Source organism: Lampris incognitus, chromosome 3 (genome assembly GCF_029633865.1).
Source record: "Lampris incognitus isolate fLamInc1 chromosome 3, fLamInc1.hap2, whole genome shotgun sequence".
NCBI classification, from domain to species: Eukaryota; Metazoa; Chordata; class Actinopteri; order Lampriformes; family Lampridae; genus Lampris; species Lampris incognitus.
Genome location: NC_079213.1, coordinates 8,262,833 through 8,290,088, shown reverse-complemented (window position 1 = coordinate 8,290,088; position 27,256 = coordinate 8,262,833). Strand labels below are relative to the sequence as shown.

Here is a 27,256-nt window from a genome sequence, read left to right as displayed (position 1 = left end):
CGTCGCCTTGTGGTGCAGTACACCCCGTATCAAATCCCGCACCGGGCAAGAAAATAACCGGTTACATTGGTGTCAGAAGCGGGATGGTGAGACCGTGAGGCCATCGGAAGCGCGTGAGGGCATAGGGAGCGGATGTGCTGAAGCGCAGGGACGCGCTTCCTGAGGGAGGGGGGTGGTGTAGCATGCACAGATAAGTGGACACGTTGGCTAACGGGTCGGACCCTTTAGTCGACTGGTTAATGTTGTCGCCCGTGGTGCGGGAAATCCGGGTTCGCGTCCCGGATGCGGCGATTCCCGACTGCCCCCTGAATTCGCTACAATACAGACAAATACGTCTGCCAATTTAACACGTGTTCATTTTAACATGCTTTATACATAAGACATCAGCACCGCGTTCATCTTTTAGCCTCCAATTATTTGCCTCTAAATTGAGTGCTTCTTCACAACTGCATGGCGGGTCGGTTTCTGTCTCAATTGAATTGTCCAAGCACTGTTCTGCCGACGAGATCATAGAGTACATGTAACCCCGGTGTAAATACACCAGAGTTAAGGTTCAGTTAATATGTACATAGCGGTAGACATCCCATCATTTCTACACCAAAAGTCTATGTCTCTTTAAGTATGTTGCGTCACAACCGTTGGGGGCGGGGCTAACGGGCCGTGCGGAGAGAGCGGACCGGGAGACGAGAGCCAGCTGGCACTCGGCCATGAGGTTTTGAGCGTATTAGGCCCTAACGTTGTTTTTCGCCTACAGTTTTGACTGCTGATAACATGTTTAGCTGCCAGCTAACATGTCACCGAAGTCTTGCTAACCTGCAGCATGTGTTCTTTGGAGCTAAGTCTCGTCAAGCGTGTGCTGCCACATGCTACGTAGCGGCTAGTTAGCGCTCCTGCTAATGTATGCTAACCCTGCGTGCGCGGACATTGAGGCTGCGCACAGCGTCACCAGACAGCGCCCCGTGTGGCCGGGAAAGCACGGCTGCACCTCTGGCAACGAGGGAGCTCCGCTGTTTCCCCTCTTCGTCGCCTCTAGGGCCGAGGTGGGTTTTTCTTCACCATAGTCATCGCCGGAGCAGATGACGTGAGGAGGCCGTCACCGGACATTAAAGGGCAGAGACCTTTGACCTTTGCATCAGGGGTGAGTCACCCACGGTTACCGTGCTCGAACCCAGCTCCCATCAGCCCTGCAACGGGGTTGTTTATTGGCTTATTGCCAGCTTTTGTTGTTATTGTTATTAAGTGGGCCCACACCAGCGAATACTTAATTGTTGTTAGTTCCTGTCAAGTGTTCATCGTGAATGTAAATTCATGCAAATTGATTATGAATGTTTCCTTAATTGTGAATCCAGGTTTAAAGGGTTAGTGCCTATATTTTTGCTGTTGAGTGAAACTCCTGAGTGCCTTAAAAGAACACTAAAAAGGGGTCTAGTTTTCATTTCATTTATTATTTTCTACTGTGAATAAACAATAGATCTTCATGAAAGGTCATTTCACTTTTCTCATTGTCCTGTTAATAAACATGTAATAAATAGAGGGGGTTAACAGAGTTAAAAGTATAGGCTTTTATAGGGATAAGGTTCAAGTTAAAAATAAATTTGTATCATAATATCTTAAGTTGGCAGACAATTAATGCTTTACTTACCTTTAAGGGGTTACTTACATAAAAACAAAACAGGGTTTATGTTAAAGGACCCAGGGCGCTGTATCTCAGGTAAGGTGAGGTACATACATATTATGACTATTGCAAACTGTTCTCTTCTCTCACATGTCTTTTCGCTCTCTCTCTCTCTCTCTCTCTCTCTCTCTCTCTCTCTCTCTCTCTCTCTCTCTCTCTCTCTCTCTCTCTCTGAATGATGTCTTCTCCTTTCTCTTTTTCTGTGTGTGTATGCTGAGTCTCCCTTGTGTGCTCGTGCAGTCGGGCCTCCTCCCAGGTCTCCATGGTGACGGTGGCCGCCAACTGGACGCTGCTTGGCATCCCCCTCATCACATTTTCTTTTTATATATCTTATAAATCCATATATTTTTTTTCTTATCCTCTTTCAATGTTATATCCTTATCTCACTAAGATGTGTGACTGATTTTTTTTATTTTATTTTTTTTTACATGGTGATGCTGGTCGCATGGCTTGGCTCCTGGGCTTTTCCGGTGGCCTCTAATGATAATAATAATAATAATAAATTAAACTAAGTCTAGACACTGCTTGGCATCCTGCTCATCATATTCTTCATATATTTTATAATTCCGTTATAATTCTGTTATCCTCTTTCAATGTTGTCTTGTGTAAATTGTGTAAACACAACATCCATTGCACGTTGTCCGTCTTGGGAGAGAGATCCCTCCTCTGCTGCTCTCCCTGAGGTTTCTTCCTACTTTTTCTCCCTGTCAAAGGGTTCTTTTTAGGGAGTTGTTCCTTATCCAATGCGAGGGTTTAAGGACAGGATGTTGTGTTGCTGTAAAGCCCCTTGAGGCAAATTTGTGATTTGTGATATTGGGCTATACAAATAAAATTGACTATGGGACTTATGGTTGCGAGGCAGGTGGATTCGCCAGATCACGAGATGACGCAAATCCATTTTGCCAGGTTTCAAATTATGCGCTTGTGGCTGAACCACAGTGGTTCGGACCAATCGGCGTCCTAAGAGGAACTCCTATACTTAGCACAAAAAGTAAGGACATTTTTATTTGGTAGATTATTTCTTTGTTGTAACAATGCTTCTTGGCAATACATCTACACTACCGTTCAAAAGTTTGGGATCACCCAAACAATTTTGTGTTTTCCATGAAAAGTCACACTTATTCACCACCATATGTTGTGAAATGAATAGAAAATAGAGTCAAGACATTGACAAGGTTAGAAATAATGATTTGTATTTGAAATAAGATTTTTTTTACATCAAACTTTGCTTTCGTCAAAGAATCCTCCATTTGCAGCAATTACAGCATTGCAGACCTTTGGCATTCTAGCTGTTAATTTGTTGAGGTAATCTGGAGAAATTGCACCCCACGCTTCCAGAAGCAGCTCCCACAAGTTGGATTGGTTGGATGGGCACTTCTTTGAGCAGATTGAGTTTCTGGAGCATCACATTTGTGGGGTCAATTAAACGCTCAAAATGGCCAGAAAAAGAGAACTTTCATCTGAAACTCGACAGTCTATTCTTGTTCTTAGAAATGAAGGCTATTCCATGCGAGAAATTGCTAAGAAATTGAAGATTTCCTACACCGGTGTGTACTACTCCCTTCAGAGGACAGCACAAACAGGCTCTAACAGGTACTATTTAATGAAGATGCCAGTTGGGGACCTGTGAGGCGTCTGTTTCTCAAACTAGAGACTCTAATGTACTTATCTTCTTGCTCAGTTGTGCAACGCGGCCTCCCACTTCTTTTTCTACTCTGGTTAGAGCCTGTTTGTGCTGTCCTCTGAAGGGAGTAGTACACACCGGTGTAGGAAATCTTCAATTTCTTAGCAATTTCTCGCATGGAATAGCCTTCATTTCTAAGAACAAGAATAGACTGTCGAGTTTCAGATGAAAGTTCTCTTTTTCTGGCCATTTTGAGCGTTTAATTGACCCCACAAATGTGATGCTCCAGAAACTCAATCTGCTCAAAGAAGTGCCCATCCAACCAATCCAACTTGTGGGAGCTGCTTCTGGAAGCGTGGGGTGCAATTTCTCCAGATTACCTCAACAAATTAACAGCTAGAATGCCAAAGGTCTGCAATGCTGTAATTGCTGCAAATGGAGGATTCTTTGACGAAAGCAAAGTTTGATGTAAAAAAAATCTTATTTCAAATACAAATCATTATTTCTAACCTTGTCAATGTCTTGACTCTATTTTCTATTCATTTCACAACATATGGTGGTGAATAAGTGTGACTTTTCATGGAAAACACAAAATTGTTTGGGTGATCCCAAACTTTTGAACGGTAGTGTATACCGTTGGAAAGCCTGTTTATTTGCCTTTTAAATGGGGCCACATTTGTAAGGAACATGCATTTGTGGGATGAGCAGCAGAGCTGAGTATGTGGGTTGCGCCCATGAAAAATTTTGCCAAATCTTCTCTGCCAATGCCAAACAGCTTATTTTGCTGTTGCTATTGACTCTTGTTTTGAGCTTCTGGTGCCCCAGGTGCTGACAATCAGCTGCCTGGTATAAGATTTATTGCCAAGAAGCATTGTTACAACAAAGAAATTATCTACCAAACACAAATTTCCTTACTTCTTGTGCAAAGTTTATATAATATATATATATGTATATATATATATATATATATATATACAGTGGCTTGCAAAAGTATTCATACCCCTTGAACTTTTCCACATTTTGTCACGTTTCGACCACAAACATAAATATATTTTATTGGAATTTTATGTGAAAGACCAACACAAAGTCGCACACAATTGTGAAGTACAAAGAAAATTATACATGATTTAAAAAAAAATTTACAAATAAAAAACGGAAAAGTGCGGTGTGCAAAAGTATTCAGCCCCCCTGAGTCAATACTTTGTGGAACCGCCTTTTGCCACAACTACAGCTGCAAGTCTTTTGGGGTATGTCTCTACCAGCTTTGCACATCTAGAGACTGAAATGTTTGCCCATTCTTCTTTCAAAATAGCTCAAGCTCAGTCAGATTAGATGGAGAGCTTTTGTGAACGGCAGTTTTCAGATGTTGCCACCGATTCCCAATTGGATTTAGGTCTGGACTTAGACTGGGCCATTCTAACACATGAATATGTTTTGTTTTAAACCAGTCCATTGTAGCCCTGGCTTTATGTTTAGGGTCGTTGTCCTGCTGGAAGGTGAACCTCCGCCCCAGTCTCAAGTCTTTTGCAGACTCCAACAGGTTTTCTTCCAAGATTGCCCTGTATTTGGCTCCATCCATCTTCCCATCAACTCTGACCATCTTCCCTGTCCCTGCTGAAGAGAAGCACCCCCAGAGCATGATGCTGCCACCACCATGTTTGACAGTGGGGATGGTGTGTTCAGAGTGATGTGCAGTGTTAGTTTTCTGCCACACATAGCGTTTTGCATTTAGGCCAAAAAGTTGAATTTTGGTCTCATCTGACCAGAGCACCTTCTTCCACATGTTTGCTGTGTCCCCCACATGGCTTCTGGCAAACTGCAAACGGGACTTCTTATGGTTTTCTTTTAACAATAGCTTTCTTCTTGCCACTCTTCCATAAAGGCCAGATTTGTGCAGTGCAGAACCAATAGTTGTGCTGTGGACAGATTCCCCCGCCTGAGCTGTGGATCTCTGCAGTTCATCCAGAGTCACCACGGGCCTCTTGGCTGCATCTCTGATCAGTGCTCTCCTTGTTCGGCCTGTAAATTTAGGTGGACGGCCGTGTCTTGGTAGGTTTGCCGTTGTGCCATACTCTTTCCATTTCCAGATGATGGATTGAACAGTGCTCCGTGAGATGTTCAAAGCTTGGGAAATCTTTTTATAGCCTAACCCTGCTTTAAACCTCTCCACAACTTTGTCCCTGACCTGTCTGGTGTGTTCCTTGGACTTCATGATGCTGTTTGCTCCCCACTGTTCTCTTAACAAACCTCTGAGGCCGTCCCAGAACAGCTGTATTTGTACTGAGATTAGATTACACACAGGTTGACTCTATTTAGTCATTAGGTCAACATTCGATCATTCAGCAATCATCAGGCAACTTCTGAAGGCAATTGGTTGCACTCAGAGAAAAGGGGGCTGAATACTTTTGCACACCGCACTTCTCATTTTTTTATTTGTAAAAAATGTTTTAAATCATGTGTAATTTTCTTTGTACTTCACAGTTGTGTGCCACTTTGTGTTGGTCTTTCACATAAAATTCCAATGAAATATATTTATGTTTGTGGTCGTAACGTGACAAAATGTGGAAAAGCTCAAGGGGTATGAATACTTTTGTCAGGTTAGTATCGGACATCATCGCTGGAAAATGATTTGGAGAGATGTCTTTATACATGCTCAATAATCCAGGTAAGGAAATCACAGGAAGTTGAATCAGCTCATCTGGACACCACATTTATTAAGATGTTGATGTTTATCGTAAACCAACACATAAAGTTTGACTCTCGTCATCCACTGGAGCACAAACTAGGAGTCATCAGGAAGCTGTACCACCAAGCTGACAATCCCCACCCACACAGCGGCCGGGGAAGGGAAGAAATTCCACAATACAGGCCGTGGACTCATTGGCGATTTTAGACCCTTTTTAGGGGCGCTCAAGCACCCCTAAATTTAATCTCAGCACCCCTAAAGATAATCAGAATAATGATCATTAATTAGCATTATTGTAATTTTCTGAAACCATTGTAGCCCTCTTACATTAGATTTTGCGAGCTTGTCTGTTAGAGACAAGTTCAAATGGCTTTGATTAAACACGTTTATGCTTAATGTCCGGTAGCCTGTTCTTATAAAAGTCATGCTGTTACATACTCCGGTACAGTAGATGGCGGCGTGCACCTTTAGCCCGCCACGTCAGTAAAGGAGAAGAAGAAGAAGAAGGCGCCTATGATTCTAGAAGACCCGCCCCCTACTCTGTCTCTGATCAGCTAACCCCGCCCTAACCCTAACCGTATAACCAACCCCAGCGACGGAGGCGATGCGTACGGCCAATCCTAGCCTTGAATGCTACGAGGGGCGTGTCTTGCCCAGAGAAGAAGACGGAGAGCCCGCGATTTACTTAAGAATAGTGAATTTCATGACGTTAAAAACACAAGTAAGTTGAAACGTTCGCAAATGAAATAGCTGAACGTTCCGAGAACGTTGGGTCAAACTGGCATTATAGCAGAAAGTGTCTGGACTGGTTATACTTCCGTATTGTGTCAAAGAACGTTAGCTGACATAGTCCGCTAGAGGTTATCGGCTAATGTTAGCTCTCTGAGCTAGTCTGCTCGCACAGTTTCCGGCTAAGGAGCTAATTGATGTTAGAGTACTTTTATGGACAGTGAATTGAAGCATTAGAACAAACCCTGACTCGTTGGAAATGTCTGTTTTTTCATAGATTGATATACGATTATTTTTTTTGAACGCTAGAACAACCGGGATTTCACTCCTACCTAAAACGACCGTGGGCAGTCAAAATGACCGCCGGTTTTTAAACTCTATGTAATGAATGAAAGGTCACGTGTTTAACTTGACCCACTCACGGATGTACGTGCAGTGCGTGTGACGTATACAGGAAGTAAGAAGCGCATGTTATGAAGGTTGTATGTCGGATGAACGCTAGTAAAAGCTACGCAGTTAAGAACCTACGAAGTCGGCTCGTTCTTGAATTATTCTTATGTCAGTAAGACAAGGCGTCTACGGACATTACATGGTGTCAGAAGAGTCTGTGTATCTGAACACGAGCGGTCATGCCGAAGTTTAATCCGCCGAGTGAATTCAAGTTTGACTGCCCCGTTGAATGGCCGGAGTGGAGACAACGGTTTTCGCGCTTCAGGCTCGCGACAAAGCTGGATAAAGACGACGGGGAGATTCAAGTGAGTTCGCTGATTTATGCAATGGGCAGCGAGGCTGAAAAGATATTCAGCTCGTTTGACTTCGCGGCGGAGGGTGATAAAGTGGACTATGATATCGTACTGAAAAGGTTCGACGACTACTTTATTCCCCGCCGTAACATCATACATGAGAGGGCGTGCTTCTATCAACGTAGCCAGCAGCCAGGAGAGACAGCGGAGATGTACATCCGGACATTGTATGAGCTGTCTGAACACTGTGAGTTTGGGGACAAGAGGGATGAACATATCAGAGATCGTCTGGTAGTGGGCATAAAAGATAAGGTGCTCTCCCGTCAGTTCCAGCTCACAGCGGACCTTACTCTGGTGAAAGTCATTGAACAAGTGCGCCAGGCGGAGGCAATAACAAAGCAGCTCAGCCTCCAAGCTAACCAACCAGAGGCCCTGCTGGCTAACGTCAATGTTGTCCGATGGCGGGACGAACGCCAAAACAAAAAGGGCGGACAGCGTCATGGTGGCGGCAGTCCGGCAACCAACAAAGTAGATGAATGCGGGAGGTGCGGCAAGACGCAGCACACCGATGAGCGGAAGTGTCCTGCAACGAACAGTAAGTGCAACAAGTGTCATAAAAAGGGACATTGGGAGCGTGTATGTCACTCTAAAGCGGTGAGAGAAGTCACTGAAGAGGTTAAACAGCTGTACTTTCTGGGAGAAGTTGGCAAAGAGAGCAGTCAGGAAGATTGGACTGTTAGTTTAACAATAAGTGATGTACCAATAACCTTTAAAATTGACACGGGGGCTGACGCTACTGTTATCAACCAAGGGACATTTAAAAAGCTGAAGCCAAACATAAAACTGGGACCTCCTGACACATGCTTCATAAGCCCAGGTGGAAACATCAGCTGCATAGGACAGTTTCAAGCCACAACCAACTACAAGGAGAAACAATACTCCTTTCCAGTGTATGTGATCAAGGGGAGAGGCAGCTGTCTGCTGAGTCGTCCAGAGGCAGTGGAGATGGGTCTAGTGAAGCGGATGAATGAGGTCAGGGGAGTTTTCGGTTCAAGTGGACTGCTGAAAACAGACCCAGTGAAAATAGCTCTGGTGGAGGGTGCCCAGCCATACGCGGTGCATACAGCCAGACGGATACCACTGCCACTTGTACCACTGGTTAAGAAAGAACTGCAGCGCATGGAAAATGAGGGCATTATTGGAAAAGTGACTCAGCCCACAGAATGGTGCGCCGCTATGGTGCCGGTGCTGAAACCGAACAAGAAAGAGGTTCGCTGCTGCGCTGACCTCAGGAGGCTGAATCGAGCGGTGAAACGTGAGAAATACGTGCTGCCCACTATGGAGGAAATAATGCCAAGGCTCGCAGGGTCAAAGTTCTTCACAACGTTGGATGCAGCAAGTGGGTTTTACCAGATCCCCTTGCATGAAGACAGCAGGGGGCTCACCACTTTCATCACCCCATTTGGGAGGTATGCTTTCTGCCGCCTTCCATTTGGTATAACGAGTGCTCCAGAGATTTTCCAGAGAAAGATGGCGGAAACTCTGACCGGGCTAGAGGGCACAGAGGTGTACATGGATGACATCCTTATACATGGAGAGACTGAGGAAATCCATGACCGGCGCCTAGCAGAGGCGCTGGGGGTCATTGAAACAGCAGGTCTCAAACTGAACCAAGCGAAATGCAAGTTCAAACAGAAACAAGTCCGCTTCCTTGGTCATATCATCAACGAGGCAGGCATCAGACCTGACCCGGACAAAGTGGCCGGAATAGAGAACTTTCCTCAGCCCCAGAACGTGACGGAACTCAAGAGGTTCCTCGGGATGGTGAACTATTTGGCAAAATACGTCCCAGAGCTGTCCACTGTAGGTCAGCCGCTTTATGGACTGCTTAAAGCAACGACAGAGTGGCTGTGGGGACCTGCACAGAACACAGCATTCCAAGACCTTAAAGCAGCACTCGCCACCGCCCCGGGTACTCACCTTTTACGACGTCACTAAGGCTACGGTGGTGTCAGCAGATGCCAGCAGCTACGGGCTGGGAGGCGTTCTGCTCCAGCAGCACGGGGAACACTGGAAGCCCGTGGCCTACTGCTCCCGACGGCTGAGTGACGCAGAGACAAGGTACGCACAGATCGAGAAAGAGTGCTTAGCCAGCGTCTGGGCATGTGAAAGGTTCGAGAAGTACTTGTTTGGGCTTGACAATTTCAGACTTGTCACCGATCATAAACCACTAGTGCCTCTCATGAACAGCAAAGACTTGGATAATGTGCCCATTAGGTGCCAGAGACTGTTAATGAGGCTGATGCGTTTCAATGCAGTGGCTGAATACGCACCAGGCAAAACTTTAGCTGTGGCTGATGCACTCTCCAGAGGCCCAGAGCAGTGCTACGGAGATGGTGCTTCTCATGATGATGTTGCAGCGCACATTGATGCCATCGTGTGCCAGGTGCCTGCCACACCTCAAAGGATGCAGGAGATAAAACAGAGCACGGATGGGGATCTGCAGCTCCAGACAGTGTTGGGCTTCATCAGACACGGCTGGCCTGAGTATGTCGATAAAGTGCCGGAGACAGTCAGAGACTTTTATCAGGTGAGAGGGGAGTTATCTGCGGTAGATGGTCTAGTCATCAGAGGCAGTCGTATTGTCATTCCCACAGAGATGAGGGAGGTGATCTTAGACAGAATACACGACGGGCACCAGGGGATAGTCAAGTGCAGAGAGAGAGCTAGCCAGTCAGTGTGGTGGCCCAAAATGACAGAGCACATTACAACAAAGATACAGCAATGTCAATTCTGCAGAGAACACAAGAACACACAGAGAAAAGAGCCTTTAATGTCAAGTGAGCTCCCATCCAGACCATGGCAGAAAGTTGGCATAGACCTGTGTGAGTACAAAAAGCAAAACTACGTGATAGTGTCTGACTATTATTCCAGGTTTTTGGAGATCCTAAATCTACCAACAACTACGAGCAGTCAGGTTGTAGCAAGGCTGAAGGCTACATTTGCACGTTTTGGTATCCCTGAAATTGTAGTTAGCGATAATGGGCCACAGCTAGTTTCAGAAGAGATGAAGAGGTTCAGTGAGGATTATGATTTCATCCATGTGACTTCAAGCCCACACTACCCCCAGAGTAATGGACAGGCAGAGAGGGCTGTTCAGATAGCCAAAAGCATATTAAGGCAGGAAGACCCTCTCCTCGCCCTGTTGACATACAGAGCTACACCCTCTTCTTCCACTGGAGCCAGTCCAGCGGAATTGCTCATGGGTAGGAGACTCAGAACCACCTTACCCACATTGCAGCATAACCTGAAATCGGCCTGGCCTAAAGAGGAACTGATCAAAACCGCTGACGCCGCAGCCAAATCGAGGCAGGCTTTCTACTACAACCGCAGGAACGGCGTGCGGACACTGCGCCCACTGAACTCGGGTGACGCAGTACTCACCAAACTTGATGGACAGAAAACATGGACAATGCCAGCAGTTGTTCACAGTCAGAGCTCCACTCCCAGATCCTACATAGTGGAGACAGCTCAAGGTGAACATTACAGAAGGAACAGGCGCCACCTGTTGGCCACACCTAAAACACTCACCTTTGTCAGCAGGGATCCTGACCATGTCACTCCAGGGGAGAGTGGAAACACGGATGAGTCCCGAGCAGCAGAAATGCCAACTTCCACACCATATGTTACTCGCTCTGGCAGGGTGAGCAAGCCTGCAATCCGGCTGGATTTGTGAGGCGTATGGACTTGTGTACTGTGGGGGATTTTTTATTTTTTTTGTGAAAAGGGGGGTGGTATACAGGTTAGAAAATCATCTTAGAGGGGGAGATGTAATGAATGAAAGGTCACGTGTTTAACTTGACCCACTCACGGATGTACGTGCAGTGCGTGTGACGTATACAGGAAGTAAGAAGCGCATGTTATGAAGGTTGTATGTCGGATGAACGCTAGTAAAAGCTACGCAGTTAAGAACCTACGAAGTCGGCTCGTTCTTGAATTATTCTTATGTCAGTAAGACAAGGCGTCTACGGACATTACACTCTAATCTGTCAAGACAAAATACCCAATTGAGGTATGAATGCGTTGCATATACAGTATGTCTGTTAGGAAACGACTGACACCAAAATCAACATTTTAACAACTTACTATTTTTAAACAATTTAAACTTCCGAGCGACTTGGTCGAACTTGAATAGCAAAATTGAAAAAGTGAGAATATTAGCCACCTAAAAAACAAAAGGAAAAACATATTTGCTAATCTGACGAACGTCGCAAGGCCTATAAAACGTGAACGCAAAATAAATATTAAAACAGTCCCAAACAACGACCGGAAAAACTACTAGAACGACCGTGGGCGGTCATTTTGACCGCCGCTGTTTTTAAACTCTATATTCTGTCAAGATAAATACCCAGTTGAGATATTAATGCATTACATATGTTAATGTAAACTACTAATAAGACACGTTAGCCCCTAGCTAACGGATCTTACCCTTTAGCCGCGCGGTTAGTGATGTCGCCTTGTGGTGCAGTACACCCCGTATCGAATCCCGCATCGGGCAAGAAAATAACCGGTTACATTAATATATCTATTATGAAACTAGCTGACACCAAAGTTAACATTTTAACAACTTGTAATACTATTTTTCAAACAATTTAAAATGGCCGCTGTCCAACGCCTGTAAATACTGCAACGCGTCGGTGGTAGTCATGGTGCGTCTATAACCAGACATGTTGGCAATAATCACAAATCAAGTTTAGACTATTTCTCTGCACTGGAGAATGCTAGTGCGTTTCTAGGACAGAGCAACGAACTTCGCGAAGGAAATGATGCGACCGAGACACGTCATAAATAGTCACATGACGCGCATGAGACTGTCATGTTGGTCGTTTTAGGTAGATCTTATCGTAACTTTCTTTTTGTGTGATTGATCTAAAACTCATTTTACTGCAAACATATGCAATTTAGGAGAATTCAGGGAGTGGCAGGTCTATCTTTTTTCTACAACGTTATTGAACTTTGAAAATCCAAAAACGGTCATAATGGCCGTCTTGGTCGTTCTTGAAAGGAAAACGAGAGTAAGGTCAGAAAGACGTTATCTGACTGTATTGCCCTAGCAATCTATTGAGCTTTCATTGGACTGTACATTCTGTTTGGTTGTTACGTTTGCCTTTTGTTTGACAGCACTAAGAGGGAGCGAGGAGGATGGAGAGGAAGAGAAGGCGAGAGAGCAGGATGGAGTCAGCAGAAAGACAGAGAGAGCGCCAGAAGAACCAGGTGAGAAAATGATCATGCCAAGGCAGCTGCTGTTTTGCCTATATTCATTGCAGTGGACTCCACAATGAATTCACATCACTAAGCAGTGTATTGATAAACTGTTATTAAATATGTATTCTCCCCAACCTCCCCTTACATCTATTTACACCGCAAATACTCTTGTTTGTTTGTGTCTTTGTTAGTTGCTTTAGATAAAAGTGTCTGCTAAATGCCTGACCTTTACCTTTGGTTTATTTACTAACAGAGTGTAGGCCAGTGTCATTTTCCAGTTGAATACAACATTTTTGTGTTTGATTGTCAGTGCAAAGACGGAGAGAGGAGGCTGCAGAGAGAGAGAGCAAGAGCAGGAAGAACCAGGTGAGAAAGTGGACAGATACTGAAGTCAGAATTGTTATAGTAGCAAAACAGTAACTTAAGCCGAGAAAAAAAGAATTCCATTCACAATATCCATCCATCCATTATCCAAACCGCTTATCCTGCTTGCGGGAATGCTGGAGCCTATCCCAGCAGTCCTTGGGCAGCAGGCGGATAGACACCATGGACAGGCCGCCAGGCCATCACTCACACACACACACACACCCACACACCCACACACCCCTAGGGGCAATTTAGTATGGCTGATTCACCTGACCTACATGTCTTTGGACTGTGGGAGGAAGCCCACGCAGACATGGGGAGTACATGCAAACTCCACACAGGATGATCCGGGACGACCCCCCCAAGGTTGGACTACCCCGGGGCTCGAACCCAGAACCTTCTTGCTGTGAGGCGACCGCACTAACCACTGTGCCACCGTTCCGCCCTCCATTCACAATATAATCCCCCCCCCCTTTTCTCCCCAATTGTACTTGGCCAATTACCCCACTCTTCCGAGCCATCCCGGTCGCTGCTCCCCCTCCTCTGCTGATCTGGGGAGAGCTGCAGACTACCACATGCCTCCTCCGATACATGTGGAGTCGCCAGCCGCTTCTTTTCACCTGACAGTGAGGAGTTTCACCAGGAGGACGTAGTGCATGAGAGAATCACGCTATTCCCCCCAGCCCCCCCCCGAACAGGCACCCTGACTGACCAGAGGAGGTTCTAGTGCAGCAACCAGGACACATCCAGCTTCCCACCCGCAGACACGGCCAGTGGTGTCTGTTGGGATGCTCGACCAAGCCAGAGAGAAAATGTTTTTATTAACAGGTCTAAAATGGTCAGCAGAGAATAGCTGAACAAATTGACAAATTACAGTAACACACATGCAGTTGTCAGCACATTGGCAAGTCAGTTTGAGCTCTATCAGGTTGCTTGTATTTTACTTGTATAGATGGCATTTTCCAAGTCTCAGCACAGACTCTTCATAACATTCTAAACATGGCTTGAACTGTATCACTGCCACTCGGAGATTGAAGCGACAGAATATAAATCTATTCACTTTTTGGATTGGGGCGATTGAACACTTTTGCAAGGCGTTGTATGCATGTCATTCTCATAAGGGGCTGAGCCCCCCCTAAATGTCTGATCCCAGAATCACCCCTGGACCTGGTTAAGTGTGGTTATCCCAGCTGGACGTTTGACAAAGCCAGGAAGACGTCAAAATAGTGCACCATCCGATCGAAGAGAGGAGAAGGACAACAGCTGTCTAAGCGTAAACCAGTGGTAATTCCGTATGTGGTGGTAGTGTCGAAACAGTTGAGACGTGTATTTTCCAAACACCATGTCTAAGTTGCTTTCAGACCACAAAACATGCTGCCCCAGAAATTGGTCCACCCCAAGGATCTGGTCCCCCGGCACAAACAGAGCACCATAGTGTACGCTGTTAAGTGCTGGGAGGATTACCGTGACTTGTACATCAGGGAAACCCGACAGACGCTGGCCAAGAGGATGGCACAGCACAGGAGAGCTAACATGTAAGGCCAGGACTCTGCAGTCTACACCCATCTACAGACCAGTGGCCACTCTTTCAAGGATGAGGATGTGCACATCCTTGATAGGGAGGTAGGCTGGTTTGAACGGGGAGTCAAAGAGGCCTTAATATCAAAGGGGACTTAATATCACCGCCATACACCAGTTGGAAAACCGTCCGCTGTGTAAAGTCTGATAAAGATTACAGATTTATCGCTCCGTCCACAAACCCATTTTGATCAGTTTACTGTTGCTTTATATTTCTTGTCTTACATTTTCTGTATGTTTATTATTATGTATCATGTGTTCCTAACAGAATGGTAAGGCATTGATAGGAAATTTCTCAGATTCTTGTATCGTTCTTGAACGCATAGAAGAGCCAATATGGAGATGTATAAGGAGTCGATCACATGTTGCGTCTGAAAATGCGAGCAAAACGCCAGCCGTGCTGCTTTCATTCTTTTATTCTTAATTTTCTCCTTTTTTATTGAACATGTACAAGAACAGAAGCCCAATTACAAAGAAATGGCTTAAGCCAGGCACCTCATCTGTAGAGGACTGGTGTGATTGACATTTTTGTGATGGACAGAATCACTTTCTCCATTAGGCTTGAGGAAACTAAATTTGAGGAAATTTGGGAGAAGTGGGAATTGTATATTTCCCCCAAAAAATCCTTCTTTTGTTTTAAATTTGTTTATGTAAGTATGGGTTTTTAACTTTTTCTTTCTTTTTTCTTTTATCTCAAATGGAAAAACGCCCCGTGTTCTAGTTTTGTGTTCTACAATTACTCTTTAAAAAGCAGAAAAGATGGGTCACTTTGTAAAAGTGTCTTAACTAAAGATGATTATATAAAAATGCTGTTAATGTGATTCCAAATAAAAAAATTAAGTAAAAAAGAGAAAGTACAAGAACAAATGTGGCAACAATGACATGTACAGTGCTTTGCAGAAGTATTCAACCCCGTTGACAGTCATCATTGATTTCTGGATTATAAAAGATACTCACACACCTGTTTTTGATAAACTCTGACAGCAGGTTCCCAAAGCCAGTCCAGAGGAACTGATTCAACCCTCTGTGATTTTGTTACCTGGATTATTGAGCATGCATAAAGACATGTAACACAGAATATACAGTTGATTTGTTCGGCTGTAATTAAAAAAACAGACAGGACTTTTCACCGGTAGGACAGCTGTAGCTGTTGCTTATATAAAAACAAATAAAATAACCCTTAAAGACAACTTGTTACCTCCAATGAATCTTAATCCTCTCTTGTGACTTCCTGTGGTTATCCTTATTTATTTGATTGACATCAGAGAAGATAATGCAGTGGGCAAGGAGGTTTTATTACCGGTCACACGTGCACACGTGCACGCACACACATCATAATAGTGAGCCTGTGTGTTCATCCCACTTTGTTGACAGGAGAGATGATGAGAGGAGCAGAGTTTTTACCACCATCAGTAAGATCAGGACTGAAGAACGGGTAGAGTCTCTCAGTGAAGTTGCAGCCAGTGAAAGAGTAGATTTGAGCGACAGCATCTACATCATAAAAGTAGACCAGACCCTCCTCATAATCCACAAACACCCCCACCTTCTGGATCTTCTCTGTCACAGAGAGGCAGGCACCAATTCCATTCCTCAGCCATGTTGTCCAGAAGCCATCCTTAGGACGCAGAAGGACTTCTCCCTTCCTGTTGACAGACTCTCTGACCACTCCTAAAGTCCAATCAGTCTTCTCTTTCACCATAACTTCAAAATAAAATCTTCCCGAGGAGAAGCTCTGCTTTCCTAAGACATGAACAAATTGAGAGAATCTCTCTGGGTTGTCTGGGAGGTTATTGTAAATGTTTCCACAATATACTTGTTTTCCATCATCAGACAGCACGAGATAGGGATTTGCGGTATCAGGATCTAGAGTCACAGCCACTTCATACTGCTGGACCCTCTTCAGCTCAGCCTCACACAGCTTCTCCATCTCTTTCCTGACTGTCTGCTCCAGCTGCTCCACAGCTGTCCTCACAGTCCCCACATAAGATGGCTGGTGGACACTGACCTTTGTCCAGTTCTTGGTGTGTGGAGGAGTGTTGAGGGATGAGAAGCTCTGGAGGAGGTGGAGGTGTTCTTTGATTTGTGAGAGTTGCTCCAGCTCTGTGCTCTTCTTCTTCAGCTCCCTAATTTCCAATTCCAACTCTTCAATGAAGCCTTTAGCCTGTTTCTCTGTTTTTTTCTGATTCTCTTTAATCATGTCAATGAGCTCAGCCTGGATTCTCTCAATGGAGCTCATCAGAACAGTGAAGACCTGAACACTGTGGGCTATCTCTCTGTCTGCATCTTCTTTGCTGATTTCTACTGATTGTTTAACCTCTTGAATCTTAAGTTGTCTCTGCTGGATCATCTGCTGAACTTCAGCCTCTTTCTTACCCAGCTGAATCTTCTTTTCTTCATATTCCCCCTTCAGAGGAACAACAGGATGTAACTTGTGGTCTGATTCAGTGCAGAACTGACACACACACACCTGTTCCATCTTACAGAACAGGTCCAGAGGTTGGTAATGCTTCTTGCATATCCTGTCTTCCAGATTCTCCACAGGGTCGATCAGCTGATGTCTTTTCAGACCGGTGACTTTCTGATGCGGCTCCAGGTGAGTCTCACAGTACGAGGCCAGACACACCAGACAGGACTTGAGGGCCTTGACCTTGGTCCCAGTGCAGATGTCACAGGGAACTTCTCCCGGTGTGGTATATTGTTGGTCAGGGCAGCTGCTGGCTTCCACTCTCATGGACTCTCTTAACTGAAAAGTCATCTCACGTATGAAATGATTGACCCTCGGCTCAAGTCTTGTGTTAAACAATTCGTTACAGTTTGGACACCGACACTCTTCATTACTGTCCCAGCACTGTGTGATACAGGATTTACAGAAGTTGTGTCCACATGGTATGGTGACTGGATCAGTGAACACATCCAGACAGACAGAACACAGGAAGTGCTCTTGAGACAGGAGACTGCTGCCAGAGGCCATATCTAGAAACTGAGACCAGAAGTTGAACAGTTAGACAGTATAAGTATAGAAACCTCTACATATTTGGTTTTGTTTTTTAAATATAAGAGATGTGCTATTTTTTGACAAAAAAAAAGAACACTGACATTGTTTTAAAACGTTTCACAAACTAGTAGCCTGGGAAGTTGAAAACACTGGAAGATATTAAACTACAGTCTCATTATTCATCATTGTTGCCAATACAGTGTGAATAGTATGCACTTTACTCACGTATATCTATTTCAGACTAGTTGTACTTTCAGGAGGAAGGGTCTATTTATATCCTTTTAGGACACGAAATGGAGAACTGTTTCGACTGCAGCAACGTTGACGAGCGTCATAAGTTTCGGTTTCGGTTCATCCACGTGACGTTGAGAGCCGTGTAAACTACTAATAAGGCACGTTAGTCCCTTGGCAACGCTTCTGATCCTTTAGCCGAGCGGTTAGTGATGTCGCCTTGGGATGCAATACACCCCGTAGGGAATCCCGCACCGGGCAACAAAATAACCGGTTGCAGCCGGTTCTTCATTCTCTTCCCAGCGTAGCTCCGTCTCCGGAATCTGGCACCGTGTTCTTCTTGCCTGAGGCAGTATGGGACTTACGGTTCAAAGTATCATAATTATTATATTTTTATTTTATTTTTTTGTAAGATTTTTTCATTGAAGCGTTTAAATTCTACACACAACAAACACGTAAAACAAAAGAAAGAGGAGGGGAAATAAAAGTAAAGAAAATGAGGAATATTAATCAAATAAAAGTAAATACATAAATGAAGGAGGGGAGTCCAGGTTTCAAATTATGCGCTTGTTGCCGAACGGCAGTGGTTCGGACCAATCGGCGTCCTACGAGGAACTCCTGCCAGCTGTGGGCGTGGTTTAGGTGTGACGACAGCAAGACGTGACTATTAGAAATCAGTCATGGGCACTCCCGAAATGTTAAAAACAAAACGCCATTAAGCCAAAAGCCAACTGACTCTCCAGTAGGTGCTTTTCATTGCGCCCCCAAAAATAATAATAGAGCCCTACGTGCCCTATTTCTCTATCCCATATGTCGCGGCATATTGGAACCGGTGTGTAAATGACATACACTGGAAGAAGGTCTGGATGCTTCCACATAAGTACCTAATCACAAATAAGATCAAAGAGGTGTCCTTTAAAATCATTAATAAATATTGTAAACTAATAATAAGACCGGGTCTGACCCTTTAGTCTAGCGGTTAGCGATGTCTACTGCGGTGTGGGCGACACGGGTTCGCTTCCCGGCCGCGGCAGCTCCTGTGGTTGCGTTGTCCCCCGAATTCGCTACTATACGATGCCTTTAATATATGTATTTAAACATTTTTTTTCACTGTCCCCTGCGATATTGTTTATAATGGTTTTTTGTTTTGTGTTTATGTTCTCTTTGTAATGTTCTTCTGAATTGGTTTTAATAAAGTTTTGTTTAAAAAAAAGAAAAGAATGGCGGCTCCTAAAGCGGTTAGCGTAGATGCTGCTATAGCACCAGTTATAGCAGCTGGAGAGTATTTCTTTATTGAAAGAGGAGCAAATAACGGCACTGAAGACTTTTCTCAATAGAAAAGATTTTTCGCTCTTCTCCGGACTGGCTTCGGCAACCGGACGAAGCAGACCAAGCCCTCCCAGCCAGACACTCCTGAGACACCTCCTCGCACTCCGCACGACATCAAAAACACCAGTCAAAGCCGCCGCAGGACCGCCCTCAGTGTTATCAGAACTGCTGGTCTGCATGGGCTAGCAGTTAGCTTAGCCTGCCCCGCTCCCGCGTCTTGTCGGACCGCCCTCGCTGTTACCTACTCGTGTGCAGCTCTGGGCAAGGCCGCGGTCCCTGGGCCCACAGCGCAGCAGACCAAGCTCTCCCAGCCAACAAACGAAGGGAAAAAATTGAGACGCAGACGTGGACAAAGACACTGTATCGACGGTACTGGGTGAGGCCGCCGCAAATGTGAGTTTGCGCCGCCATCTTCCCACACCGGTACTGGCTGAGGCCGCTGCGAACGTGAGTTCGCGCTGCCATTTTATTTTTACTGTGCGACCGGTAAAAATAAAACAGTTGTTATTTCTTGCTTCTTGTTTACCATAAGATGATGGTAGGTCAGATTTTTTGAGTGGCAGCGCATTTCGCAAATGCCAGATTGTGAGAAGGCCCTCCTCTTTCACTCAGTGTACACATTGCACAGAGGAACAGAAGCCTATGGGAACGACCACGGATGACTAGACTTGCTAGCCCTTGGCTAGTATATATATATGTGTGTATAGCGTAAGGCACATTATATTTGTTATGCCCGCGTCGCCCTGTCCATCCAACCGCCGTCCCTGTCCCCTGTTCCTTATTTCCATTTCAAGGAGTTGTCAACCCTACTCCTGGCTGTGCCTGGCGACCCTCCAGTATCGTGGACTGCCTGGTTTGATAGTTTTGAGACTTATCTGGATGCAGTGAACCTGCCTCAGCCAGGGGGGCAGAGGATATTTACCGTTTCCCCAGCTGCCTCCTTCGCAGACCTGGTCCGGCTACTCCACAACCAGTTTGCTGGTAAACAGCGGGTCCTGCAGCACCGATACCGGCTGAGGAAAAGAGGCCAGCTGTCTGGTGAGTCGGTTACTAGCTACATGGCTAACCCGAGGGAGCTAGCAGGCCATTGCAGTTACGGTGAGCTGCGTGATGAAATGGTCAGAGACCAGCTAATTTGTGGGACGTTGTGTAACAAGAAGAAGGAGAAACTGCTTTTAGAATCAAGACGATTCGTCACCTGAGGACGCTGTCAAAATAGCACTCCAGGTGGAGTCAGCACCTCTATGTTAACTTGTAACCCGTCACGCACGCAGCAGCCGTCCCCTGCCCTCACGCAGCAGCTCCATGTGCTGATCACGTCCTCCTCTGCACATAGCATGGATTCGGACAGTGACATTCTCGTGCAGCAGACACATAGACAACTTAACAGGCGGTGTTGTGGCAATTGTCGGGTAGCTCTCACAATACAAGGGCGCCGAACTACCCGGCTCGGGGACAGAGATGCAAGAACTGTAACAAACTTAACCATTTTGCCAAAATGTGCCATTCAGCCCCTGCTAGTAACACTGTTCAGACCAAGTCTCCAGCGAACCCACCTGACCACACTGTGATTCGGTATGTTTCCAACTACCATGTTACATTCAAGTACTGTACTGTGCAGCAAGGGGAAGTAGGCTTACCTCTGCTACTGCACACTGTTGCTGCAGTTTTGATGCTCAGTCTTAACACTTATAATACGTTTTTTGCTCATATGCCATTTAAACCACTCTCGACTGACGTGTGTGGTTATGGCAGCTCTAAGATCACAGTAGTAGGCACTCTTCAGCTTCCTGTGCATTATGGCACTACTCACCTGCCATCCTTCACATTTCACATCTCCAAGAGAGGCGCTAACATCCTAGGCCTTGACCTATTTACTTGTTTGGGGAATAGGCTCCAGCATTCCCGTGACCCTGAGAGCAGGATAAGCGGTTCAGATAATGGATGGATGGATGGGCTTCTCCCTGCATGACAACAATGGGGCGGCTATACTTCAGGTCACTACCACGTGGCAGCAGAAATGGCCTACGCTCTTTGATGGACTGGGCTGTCTAAGAACTTTTACACACAAGCCCTTGGTGAGGGATGATGTGAGCCCCATCATCCAGCCCCTATGTTGGAGCCCTCTGGCGTTGCGTGAGGGCGTCACGAAAGAGCTTCAGTCACTGTTGGATGACGCCGTCATTGAGTCGGTTGATGCCTCTCCCTGGATTTCTAACCAAAAAGAAAATTGGGGGGGATCAGGATATGTGTGGATCTCCGCGCCATCATGAAGGCTATCATCCCAGATAAATATCCCTTGCCCACAGCTGAGGAGCTTACCACCCTATTCCACGGTTCCACAGTTTTCACGAAGCTCGACCTATGGCAAGGATATTTGCAGGTGCCTCTGCACCCTGACAGCAGGCATCTTACGGCGTTTGTAATGCACGCTGGCGTGTTCAGGTACACGCGCATGCCTTTTGGCCTAAGCTCCGCCCCCAGCGGCTTCCAAAAGGTCATGTCCACTGTCCTGGGGTGGCAGTGTAGCTGGATACATAGTCGTCCACAGCGTGGACCAACACGCTCAAGACGAATGTCTCCACAGGGTGTTCAGCGCCCTGCTGCGCCACAACCTGACCCTGAACAGTGGAAAGTGCACCTTTTCAGCACCGCATGTCGAGTTTGTTGGGTTTCGTGTTTCAGCTAGGGGCATTTCTCCACTCATATCGAACATCGAGGCCATCCACCACATCCTGGAGCCAGCGTCAGCCTCCCGGGTGGCCTTATCCTTGGGTATGACGGCCTATTACCTCCGTTTTCTACCTGGGTATTCCCAGATCACAGCAGCCCTCTGCCAGCTCCTCAGGAAGGACGTGCCATGGAACTGGACAGCAGCATGTTCAGAGGCAGTCTGCAGGCTAAAAAAAACAACTCACTACTGCACCTGTGCTGACTCATTTTGTCCCATCATGCCCTACTATGGTCACCTGCGATGCCTCTGCCGGAGCAGCGGGGGCTGTACTCTCTCAGGAGCAGCATGGCGTCGAGAGCCCTTTCGCCTTCACCTCCAGGGCCCTGACCCTCACCGAGCAACGCTACTCAGTGGGTGAATGGGAGGCACTGGCTTGCGTCTGGGTGTGTGAACGATGACATCTTTACCTGTACGGACGTCAGTTTACGTTCTGTACTGACCACCAGGCACTCACCACACTGCTGTAAGCCTCAGTCTCAGGCCACAAGCCCTTGCGGCTGCACAGGTGGGCTGACTGCCTCAGGCAGTATAACTACGTGCTGAAGTTCACTCCGGAGAGGTATAATGTGGTAGCAGACCTCCTCTCCCGCTCTATTGATTCTCCCTACTCTGACTGTTTCACCTGAGGACGATGAAGCAGAGTTCATACAAATGTTGTACATGCCCCTCCAGCCAGTCATCGTGTTGGATGAGCTCAAACAGGCATCGGAACAGGACCTCTGCATGCACATACGTGCTTGATGGCCATCACGAGTGCCTGCCAAACTGGCACCTTATGCTAGAATCGAACACGAGCTCTCCTGCTGGGAAGGTGTCTGTGTCTCTCGGGGGCTTTGCACTGTGGTCCCACGTGGCCTGCATGCGCATGTTTTATCTATGGTGCACGAGGGTCATTTGGGCATAGTGAAGCTCCAACGGCGATGCAGAGACTTGGTGTGGTGGCCAGGCATCGACCATGACATTGAAGCACTGGTCAGGGATTGCACTGCATGTCTCCTCAGCAGCAAAACTGGACCGCCAGCCAGCCTGCCCTTACAACCTTTAGCATGGCCAGCCCGTCCCTGGGACTATGTCCAGTTGGACATCTGCGGAGAAGTACATGGGCAAGGGGTCCCTCATCATCAGCAGTTCTTGGTGGTGGTGTACGACCTCCATTCAATGTGGCCGGAGGTTGTTCCGGTGAGAACAGTCACCACTAGGGCCATTATCGATATCCTTGACAGCTTGTTTGCAAGATGGGGTCTACCCCTGTCCATTACCACAGACAATGAGCCACAGCTAACCTCCGCAGAATTCTCTTCCTACCGCCGCAGCAGAGGCATTAAGCACCTCAGCACTGCCTACTTTCCCTCAGGCCAATGGAGGGGTAGAGCGTTTTAATCAGACACTTAAGAATGACATTAGAGCACACCTGTTCTAGGGGTGCTCGTTCCAGGCTGCCCTGAATCAAACGTCGATGCACTATAAGGCAAGTCAGCGTTCTACCACTAACAACTCTCCGGCATACCTAATGCTGGGACGTGAGATGGAGCTCCCACTGGATAGGTTCAAGGCCCGGGGCATGGCAGCACACAGAGCTCGGCAGGCCCAAGCAAAACAGGCCGTGGCTAGGCGCCAGAGGGAGATGAAGCAATGCTTCCACAATGCACGTTAGGCAAGGAAGCCTCACATTGAGGTGTCGGACTGGGTGTGAAACTGTCAGCCCCAGCGAGTCAATGAAATGAGCACATTCTGGTCTAAGCCCATGCAGACTACCACATGCCTCCTCTGATACATGTGGAGTCGCCAGCCACTTCTTTTCACCTGACAGTGAGGAGTTTCACCAGGGGGACGTAGCGCGTGGGAGGATCACGCTATTCCCCCCAGTTCAACCACTCCTGAACAGGCGCCCCAACCGACCAGAAGAGGCGCTAGTGCAACGACCAGGACACATACCCACATCCGGCTTCCCACACGCAGACGCGACACAGTAAACCACATCATCAAACAATGCAAAAATTCATATTTGGAACATTGGGACATAGAAATCAAATTACAATACAAATTAGAATGTTACCAGGCTCTAAAAAGAGAATACAAACTGGCTGACTATCTGTCCACTGTCAGAGACAGTAAGCAGAGACACATCCTTACCAAGTACAGGCTCACTGACCACAGTCTAGCCACTGAAAAGGGCAGACACAAAATCTTGGCTACCAAAAGAGCAAAGAATGTGTGGTCTCTGTACGGCAGGTAGTGGCACGGTGGCACAATGGCACAGTGGGTGGCGCAGTGGTTAGTGCGGTCGCCTCACAGTAAGAAGGTCCTGGGTTCGAGCCCCGGGGTAGTCGAACCTTGGGGGTTGTCCCGGGTCGTCCTGTGTGGAGTTTGCATGTTCTCCCCGTGTCTGCGTGGGTTTCCTACGGGGCCTCCAGTTTCCTCCCACAGTCCACAGACATGTAGGTCAGGTGAATCGTCCATACTAAATTGTCCCTAGGTATGAATGTTTGTGGGAGTGTGTGTGTATGTCGGCCCTGTGTGACAGTCTGGCGGCCTGTCCAGGGTGTCTCCCCCCTGCTGCCCCGTGACTGCTGGGATAGGCTCCAGCATCACCACAACCCTGAGGGCAGGATAAGCGGTTCGGAAAATGAATGAATGGATGGATGGAAGTACAGCAGGTGAGGTCGAGACAGAGATGCACTTCCTCCTAAATTGTGAGAAATTCCAGAACATTCGAGGAAAATACCAGGAGAAATTTGAAAACCAGATTCCAAATGTTCTCTACTCCTGGATGAGAAAGAGCAATGGCCACTTCCTTTAGGAGAGGGCCAAAGTGCACACCTTGCGGCACAGTATATGTCAGAATGCCATAGCCTAAGGGTCAGTGAGTGACCACAACATTCTCAATTACTGTCAGTTGCTGTTCAAGTGCTGTTCCATGTTTGTGCCAGTTCTATCTATTCCTTTTTAATTTATGGAAAAACATTTTGTTTTTTTGTTTGGTACTTTGTTGACCTGTTTTGCCTTCACCTGCTTTGGCAACACTAACTAATGCAGTCATGCCAATAAAACATTATTGAATATATTGAATAAAACATAAAAGGCATTAAGAGAAGCAACATAAGATGGCTCGGACATGTGTGGAGGAGCAATGCTGGGTATATTGGGAGAAGGATGCTGAATATGGAGCTGCCAGGGAAGAGGAGAAGAGGAAGGCTAAAGAGGAGGTTTATGGATGTGGTGAGGGAAGACATGCAGGTGGGCTGGTGTAACAGAGGAAGACGCAGAGGACAGGAAGGGATGGAAACGGATGATCCGCTGTGGCGCCCCCTAACGGGAGCAGCCGGAAGTAGTATTAGCAGTAGTGGATAAAGGCTGAACGGTCCGGTTTTATTCCAGTAGGAGGCGCCACACAACAACAATAACTCAACTCCAAGTGCGACGTCCCTCCTTGTCAACTCGGCTGCTGTTAATTTTCCCTGTATGCAAAAATGTCGTATCCCCAAAAGAACATGTTTCCCATCACATCCATGGCGTCGCGGGAACACCACGAATCATTATTAATAATATGAATTATTAGCGATAATAATACCTTCTTAAAAACGATTTTTATATTAGCATACCGAATGGCGGCTGGAGAAATGGTTTTGATGTCAGTATGAGTCTTTGTTTGTAAAATCTAAAACTAATCATTTAAAATCCGTAAAAAATAATAAAAAAGAATCAATCACGTCGCCTTTTTCATTTGCTTACGTAATAACCGGGGCTCGCTCGCTCGGCGCGAATGCATGCGCCCTCCCGCGGGGGGTCACGCCACGGATGTTACGGGATGCACGTTATTTCGGGGAGGGGAGGGGGGTGCGGAATTCGACGCGTCCCCGCGTGTCGGCGCAGAGGCGGAGGCGTCAGAGTTGCAGGCGGCCGCAGCTCGCGCTCCCCTCGCGCGATCCGTCGACGCTGTTCTCTCTCGCTCCGTGCGTGTCTCCCCCCCCCTCGTTGTTTTCCTCCCCCCGTTTTGTTTCTGTTTTCTTGTTTTACTGCGAGACGGAAGGGACCTCAAACGTCCCGACTCGTCCGCGCGTATTGTCCGATCTCTCTCCGCGTTTCCGCTGTGGCGAGCGTCCCTCTCGGAACGGCGGCGGAGCGGGTCGGCCGAGCACGCAAGCGAGCCGCCTCTGCGGCGGGTGGGTGGAAGCGGCGAGACGGGCATCCGGCCTCCCGAGGACGCCCCGAGCGAGGTCCGGACTGGAAACGACACCCATCACAACCGGTAAATAACCGCAGCGGGGGGTTTTGTGTGTGTGTGTGTGTGTGTGTGTGTTTGTTTTTTTTGGGGAGGGGGGAGGTTGGTGGTTACACGCGCTGTACACCGTTTTACATCGTTAACGCTGCGTAATGGCAGCACGGACCAGGAACGAGCGGAGCGCGCGCGGCGTTCTTCACGGCAGCCTGGTGTTCCGCTGCTCGTCTCTGCCTGGGGGTTTCTCTTTTTTTGGGGGGTGGGGTTCTTTTGCTTCGTTAACCTCGCTGCTAGTTTAACGTGAGACTGGTTACACGCAGGCCGGTGGGATTTACGTTAGATTCAGATATTTCCTGTACTTTGCGGGGGCTGGTGTTACCCCACCACCCCCAGCCCCCCCCCCACCCCCAGCCCCTCGGTCGGTGTGCACACCGTTTATTTTGACAACACGTTGAAACCATGCGGATGTCAAAAACCAACTTTGCTCGGCAGCGGAGCGGCTGGCTGTCTGCCTGGCTGTCTGTCTGCCTGTCTGTCTGTCTGTCTGCGAATCTGGCCGACCATCAGTCCTGGCGTTTAAAGGACAGGGTTTCTTTAATTAATTTATTCATTAGGCTACATTAGTCTGCAAAAGAAACGCATCACACGCCCCTACATGCCTTCGTATCGGTTATGATTACACGTATTTCTGACCAACACAGCTGATGATGATGATGATGATGATGATGATGTGCTCGGGGTGGTTATGATTTTTTTGGCCAATCCGACCGTTGTTGTCAGACCGAGGTAACCAGACCCCGACTGTAGTACTGAATTAGAGAGCCCCGGGTTACCACAAGTCATATGCATTGTCGTATATACAGCGCAAGGACGGATGGGCATCCCGGCCTGTGTCTACTGAAGGCTTCTTATGACTCCGCTAACGACCGTAAAGGTTGAGCGTGCTTATTGTGCAGTTGTTTTTCACACCTATTAGTGCAAAATAACTCACCGTCCGCGTGAATGGCCCTTTGTTGATTTGCTGCAGTACGAACGTATGTGTGTTTGTGTTTGTTTGCATTATTTACATGTGTATGAATACA

At 46.9% G+C, this 27,256-nt stretch overlaps 3 protein-coding genes across 5 annotated transcripts in view; 1 reads left to right on the top strand and 2 right to left on the bottom strand.

The window, feature by feature from the left end:
- LOC130110705 (zinc finger protein RFP-like) overlaps positions 1–15,672 on the bottom strand; it is an 18,928-nt gene extending 3,256 nt beyond the window's left edge. The window contains exon 1 of the mRNA XM_056277885.1: positions 15,628–15,672. The gene's annotated coding sequence lies outside the window, so the exon portion shown is untranslated. The remainder of the gene's footprint in view (positions 1–15,627) is intronic.
- The window catches only part of LOC130110704 (zinc finger protein RFP-like), a 12,802-nt gene continuing 630 nt past the window's right edge, over positions 15,085–27,256 (bottom strand). The window contains exons 1-2 of one of the 2 annotated variants that reach the window (XM_056277883.1): positions 17,887–17,937; positions 15,085–17,646 (exon numbers count right to left, since the gene is read on the bottom strand). In XM_056277883.1, coding sequence (XP_056133858.1) covers positions 16,021–17,637 — 1,617 coding nt within the window. In that variant the 5' untranslated portion in view covers positions 17,638–17,646; positions 17,887–17,937 and the 3' untranslated portion in view covers positions 15,085–16,020. Of the gene's footprint in view, positions 17,647–17,886; positions 17,938–27,256 lie in introns of those variants that run through there. The other variant, XM_056277884.1, reaches the window with a different exon arrangement.
- cdk17 (cyclin dependent kinase 17) overlaps positions 25,939–27,256 on the top strand; it is an 82,181-nt gene continuing 80,863 nt past the window's right edge. For both annotated transcript variants that reach the window (XM_056277881.1, XM_056277882.1), the window contains exon 1: positions 25,939–26,204. The gene's annotated coding sequence lies outside the window, so the exon portion shown is untranslated. The remainder of the gene's footprint in view (positions 26,205–27,256) is intronic.